This window comes from Sebastes umbrosus, chromosome 3 (genome assembly GCF_015220745.1).
Source record: "Sebastes umbrosus isolate fSebUmb1 chromosome 3, fSebUmb1.pri, whole genome shotgun sequence".
Classification (NCBI taxonomy): Eukaryota; Metazoa; Chordata; class Actinopteri; order Perciformes; family Sebastidae; genus Sebastes; species Sebastes umbrosus.
This window is the reverse complement of record NC_051271.1, coordinates 24,004,652-24,011,460: the sequence shown is the minus strand read 5'-3', so window position 1 is coordinate 24,011,460 and position 6,809 is coordinate 24,004,652. Positions and strand designations below refer to the sequence as shown.

Sequence of the window (6,809 nt, the reverse complement as noted above, 5' to 3'; positions counted from 1 at the left end):
CTACAGGAAGAAACAAAAAAAGCCCACTCATTCATGATCATTCAGTTAGGTAGAGGGCCAGTTACTTCCTCTAAATTAGGAAAAAGACATGAAAATGATACATAAAAGAAACCTTTACACCAGTACAGAACACGTCTTGACCAAACATAAACATGCAAACAATTTTCTAAATCATGAAGATGTATGGGAAGCGCGGGCAAGTCTTTAATACTTGATGAGAAGAACTTTGATCATTTACTACATTTGTACAATCACTCCTATTTCTAGATCATTTGTGTGAGATAGAAATAAACTAAATGTTCATTATCTACCATTTTTCTGACTTCCTGTAAGAAATAGAAAATATAAACAAGGACAAAAAAATAAAAACGCTGTTCTGTTTCAAAAATCTTTTATTTAATGTACTAATACAAAATTAAATGTACCTCGTCTTTTATATGTCTGATTTTAAATGATTTTACCATTTAAATACACATTTGTCAGTAGAGAAATTACCTGGAAATGTTGAGTTGTGCAACATTTGACAGGGTCTGTTTATGTTTCTCAATAAACATGAAAACGGAGTCTTTCCAGCTCTGAAGCTTTCACTGAAAGGGTTTCTCACATTGAAGCAATGTGTTGCTCAACAGGTCGGACCTGCAGTACCTCAGCAAAGCCTTGTCCAAACCAGCAGGTGATGTCAGCTGTGTCCAGGGTGAAGAAGAAGAGTCTGTCTCTGCAGCGTGTCCTCCTGTAGACTGACCGTGGGTCTGCTGACAGCACCCCTCTGATGGCGGCAGCAGCCTCCTCTGGACTGCGAAGAAACTTGAACCTGGGTCGGTCGCTTTCAGAGGGTCCTGTGTGTCATATAAGTTCACGCTGTTATGCTACGAATCATTATTCATCCATCATTGTCAAATATTGATCGTACAAGCTGTATATACTGTATATAAGATAAGATAAGATAAGATAAGATAAGATAAGATAAGATAAGATAAGATAAGATAAGATAAGATAAGATAAGATAAGATAAGATAAGATAGAACTTTATTAATCCTGAAGTAAATTCTTTTGTCAGAGATTGCACAAAATTACAACATAAGAATAAAAAAAATCAGACATGTACACATGCATTCATCGTACTTAACCACACTCTTCACACCTATTTTTTCACCTACTTGTATGTACATACTAGTTCTACGGTTGTCCTCGACCAAAGAAAGTCTTAGTCGACAAACACTAAAATTTCGACAAATTGATTAGTTGATTGAATCGATGTGTAAAATGGTGTTTCTCCCATAGAATGTATATAAAGATGGACGACGTGTCTCCACTTCCTCCCACTGTACAGAAGTGAAACCAAAATATCCCGGATATCGGAGCTGCCATCTTGAGATTTTGGCGTCATTTTGAGCCAGTCTGCACAGTAGTGACTGGGCGGTGGAGCCGCAGTATTGAGGTCACCGCCCGGACCAATCGCGAGCTGAGCAAGGCCGCAGTTTGTCAGCAAAAGAGACTCACAGCTGTCAATCATGACGCCTAACCCCCTTATAGCATCAAATTACTAATTAAAACCAAACTTGTAAAAAAATGTAACACTTGAACATACATAAACGTGATGTAGAATGAACTACCGAAAATGACAGAAACCATCTTTTAATTATTTGACGTGTACTTTGACTTTTAGTTTGGCCCACGTCCCATCCGCTAACATGGGGAGGATCAAGATGTTTTGGTTTCACTTTTAGGGAGCTGTCATGTCGTCCATCTTTATATACTGTTTATGGTTTCTCCACAAAGAATCACACAAAAGCGCCACTTTAAAACAAATTAGAGATGTGCCCATAAGTTTCTTGGAAATAAATCATTCAGCATAAAAAACGACTAATCGACAAAAGAAATCTTAGTCGACTAAGACCAAAACGACCTATTAGTCAACTAATTGACTAAGAGGGGGCAGCCCTAACCATATCTATTATTTCATGTTTTTGTTCAGCTTTGCTGTCTTTGATTTGAGCTGTTTGTCTGTTTCTATCCCCCCCGTAAATTGTTCTGCGTGTAAGTACATTGAGAGCAACTTAAAGAGTCAAATTTCCTTGTATGTGTGTACACATACTTGGCCAATAAAGCTGAGTCTGATTCATATTCATCTCTTTCACAACAGCTCCCTCTTGTGGACAAAAACACAACATCCCCCTTATCCCCGAGTGACAACAGGCTACTGTAATGCTGGAACTGGAAGTTGGGCTTACCTGACAGGTGAGTGGGAAGGAAGTCTGCTAACTCCCTCTCAGCCTGTGGGGTGAAGCGCACCTCCAGACTACTAACAGGAGGCTCTCTGATCCAGCCAGCGATGGCACTGTAGGCCTCCTCTCCATAGCAAGGCCGCTCCACCGTCGACTCTGGTGGTGTGGTTTTGGGAGAGTCTGTAACTTGATCCTCGCTCGCTCTACTCAGCTGGCAACTTTGAGTCACATAGGCCTTGGCCTCCTCCAGGACACTGTGTAGGTCTTTGTGGAGGCAAAACTGAGCACTGACTGACTGAGTTGAATCTGTGACTGGAATATCAGCTTCAGATTTGTCTCTTGAGAGGAGACTTCCCAAGTCACCGTCCGACTGATCATCAGAGTCTTTATCGAGGTTTGATATGTGTGTTGTTTCATTTGGTGACCCAGTAGTTGCCTGTACTTGGTCTGTGTTTGAATCATAAGGCTCCGAGTCCATCCTGGAGTGGGGGGAGTCGTACTCTGGGATGTAGGGTTTGATGTCCAGGACTGGGGTGCCAGCAATCATGTCAATGTCTGACAGATGTATTGTATCACCTAGAAAATAAAAGGTGGGAATGCAGTCGTTTCCATGGAGGTACTCGTTTCTGTGGCTGAGGTTAAATTTGACAGCTGAACATTTAGACTTGTAGCTTATTTCGTTTAACTAAATGAACTTCTAAATGAACTGAAAATATTCTATGCATTAGAGTAGTCTAGCATTAAGAGTTTAAAAATAGTGACATGTTTACATTCTGCTAAATCTCTACATACAACGACACAAACACACAATTAACAATTGAAGACACATTTTTGTTAGTGACTCACCTACAATTTGATCAAGTCTAGCTAGAGTCAGACCCAAGGCGTTTGGTCGGTGGGGACTGCGTGTCGAGTACACACCAACTCTCTGACCGTTGAGTCGTGGAGGCTTCACTTTGGCTTTGTAACTCAAGTGCCCATTTTTGTGAAAGAGAAAGATGATCCTGAAGAGACCAAATGGGGAAAACGCACAGATGACATGAATTAAACAGTGGATACATAAAGTCTGTATGTGTGCAGAAGACCGTATCCTAAATCCTCAATCCACAAGAAATAGATAGGTAGACAACCAAAAGCATGTTGCTTCAGTCAGAAGAAGAAAAACTACTAAATATTATCTGAAAAGTGCCAAATGAAGTTTATTTATACAGCCTTTAATAGAGTGCTCCAGTGGTAACGTATTTTTGTAGGCCAACCAGGAATTTAGCATCGCCTTGTAAGATGGACAAGTCGGCGTGACTTCAGTTAGCCAATTTTTAGCAACCGCCTTTTTTAAGACACGTAAAGGCTTCAAAATCCACGAGTAGGATATTTCCTGATGTATTTTATACAGAACAAAACATTAAAATCTCTTAAGCTTGTGTTAAACACAGCCCTTATTTCAGGCACCTAACTAAAAACCCATTCAAAAAACCCATTGACTTCCAGACAGGAACAGGAAGAGCTAAAATGCTAACTCATTTCTGGGGTTTGGGACTCATTCCTGTAGCACTCTATACCAGTCTGACATGGCTTTATACGCTCTTATTAGACAGGTAAAAGAACAGCTCATTCAAGCTAGAAAAAGTCAGCAGTGTAGATAATTTGGATATTTGTTGTTTTTCTTCTTTAACACCTCAGGATTACAAACGTGCATAAAACGGACCAAATCTTTTGTAAAATACTTCTTATTCAATGAAAAATAAAAATGCAAAATGTAGAATACAGAATCCTTAAAAAATTAATGCCTATAATTACACCGAAAGACACGTTTTGTAGCGTTATGCCGTCCATCTCAGCCGAGAACGGAGAAATGTCTGGCTGAGTCCTTCCCAAGTCATGTCATGGACGAGCCAAGAGACCTCATCACCATTGCTTATGTTGGAGCAAAACCCATGCAAGGCTCGGACCGAAAGGATAATAGCAACCCCAAATCATGGACTGGACTTACATATACATTATGAACACAGTACACCAACTGTATGAGACCTACCAGACATGGGAGTACTGCTCAAGCCCCACCAGAGCGTGCTCAGGGTTGTTGAAGACACTCTGCTGGATGCGCAGTTCGGCCCTTGAGGGGCCACAGATGGTGGGCTGTCTGGGGGTCCCATTCTTCACAGAGAAGCAGGAGCTGATGTAACCAATCGGGGCGGTCTGGATGTTTCCTGAAGTGTTACACAGATAACAGCAATGTTTCAGTTTATAACATTTTATAATACCCACCTCTTTTTCTGGCGGTTTACAGTTTACCCACCTATCAGGCAAAAAGCCATTGAAATATATAGGAGAGCATACCCACTACCCATCTACTGTGTATTACACCCACCTCATCAACGACCACTACTACACCAGTGTGAAATACATATCTACTTCTCATACATATCTTTATGCAATTCACCAAGAAGCAAACTTTTTATATTTTTGGCAATTTGTATGTTTAGAATTTTGTGGATTTTGGATATTATTATACTTGCACCTTTATTGATATTTTATATTTGCACTCTTTCCTACATTGTACTGCAACTACTGCACTTTTTCAATTTCAATTCCAATTTCCCTTGGGATAAATAAAGTTCTATCTTATCTTATATACAAATAATATAAATACAGAACCACTGATAATGGACACCTCATCAGGCATTATCCCTTACTTATTTTATGCTGAAACAATTAATTAATTAAGTGATTAGTCAATTGACAGAAAATAAATCAGATTTGTTGCTTTTCTGTTTTTTATCACTGTAAATCTAATATATTTGTATTTCGGATTGTTGGTGAGACAAAAAAAGTACTAACGACTACTAACGTACTAACTAACGATTATTTTCATTGTCAATTAATCTGTTGATTTTTTTCTCGATTAATCGATTAGTTGTTTGATCTATAAAATGTCACAAAATGGTAAAAAAATTACGATCAGTGTTTCCCAAAGCCCAAGATGATGTCCTCAAATGTCTTGTTTTCTTCACAACTCAAAGATATTCAGTTTACTGTCAAAGAGGAGTAAAGAAACCAGAAAAATATTCATATTTAAGAAGCTAGACTCAGAGAATTTGGGGTTTTTTTTCTTTAAAAAAAAAAACATTTTCCTCAAACCAATTAATTGATTATAAAAATAGTTTGCGATTAATTTATTGGTTGACATCTAGTCGATTAATCATTGCAGCTCTAATTTGAAGATGTCGCTAATCATGATCATCAATCATGATGTATTAATCAATTGATCCCAAAAAGTATCTGACAGATTAATAGCTAATAACACATTATGTATTTTATTATGGATACTCAGCACATTTGGCACAAAAAAATCCTTTGGGATGAATAAAGTTGTTATATTATCTTATCTTATATGATGTGATGCAGACGTATATGTACTGTAGATGTTTTTTTCTGAGTCCTGGAAAATATATATATATATATATATGTATATATATATATATTTTTTAAAATTAGATTGGCTTTTAATACCTAGTAGCCCAGTGACATTTTTCCTGTGCTTTTTATGCACCTTTTTATGATTTTATGATATGTTGTGTTTTTATTCCTGTTATTTCTTGATGTTAATGTAAAGCACTTTGGGTACCTTTTGGTTATTGTAAAGGACTATACAAATACATTTTGTTTGATTGATTGATAGATATATTTGTCTTTATTTACACTATTATTGTGGGCGACTTTACAGCTGTACTAATGGTACCTTGCTCTAATGCAGCCTGTGGTGATGCTACTGGTGGTGGTTGTTGTGATGTCTGGTCTTTATCAGCTTCATAGAGTCCAATCTTTGACACAGCAGACTGAATGGATATCATGTGTTTGCGATGAGCTCTAACTGCACTGTCCAACATCTGCCTGTTAAAGAAGATTCACATACAAGTAAATACCATGATAAAGGAAATCAATAAATAAAATGTTGAATGGCACAGAATATGCAATACAACTTGTCTATAAAGCAAAAAGTACATGACATACAAGACATTTATTACCGCCATACCTAAAGAGAGAAACATGTGAAGTTGCAGCTGTTATAAAGGTGAATGGTACATTCCTGTCTCCACATACCTCAAGTTCTTCATCTCTTTTCTCATCACTGAGATCTGCTGGTTCAGTTTATTAACTTGCTCTCCACAGCAGCCACACAGAGGAGTCATCTTGCTGATATAAAGGATGACAAAACAGAGCAGACAGTTCTCAATAAGTGAGCTTTTAGCTAGCTAGCTCAACCATGATGGGTTAAACAGCAACAGACTGATGATGAAACACGTGGGAGTCTCTCTATGCGGAAGCGTGTGGTTGACTTCCTGTTGGCCAACCAAGACTGTTTCAGGTGACACCACAATAACAGACAATATTCATCTGAGCAGTGGAGCTTTCTTTATATGGATTCCTTATATCCTGTATGATGTGCAATATAACGTAAATGTAGGTAGAAAACACTACTTGGAGCTAATACACATAAATTATGCATGAATGTTGCAGAAGTCATTGATCAACTTGCCCACTGCAAGTTTTATTTTTTAGCAACTTTATTGCAAAACAAGTGCT

At 38.0% G+C, this 6,809-nt stretch overlaps 1 protein-coding gene across 2 annotated transcripts; it reads right to left on the bottom strand.

Moving 5' to 3' along the window:
- Positions 1-374: 374 nt before the first annotated feature.
- On the bottom strand, positions 375-6,581 carry trmo (tRNA methyltransferase O). Of its 2 annotated transcripts, none has more exons than XM_037765838.1 (6): positions 6,327-6,581; positions 5,965-6,116; positions 4,258-4,432; positions 3,072-3,229; positions 2,232-2,801; positions 375-836 (listed from the first exon to the last, which is right to left on the bottom strand). In XM_037765838.1, exons 1-6 carry the CDS (start codon positions 6,413-6,415, stop codon positions 601-603), a joined length of 1,380 nt encoding a protein of 459 aa, XP_037621766.1. In that variant the 5' UTR covers positions 6,416-6,581; the 3' UTR covers positions 375-600. The 2 variants fall into 2 exon arrangements, with proteins under 2 accessions (XP_037621766.1, XP_037621767.1); XM_037765839.1 differs by having other exon boundaries at positions 6,259-6,379.
- Positions 6,582-6,809: the final 228 nt, after the last annotated feature.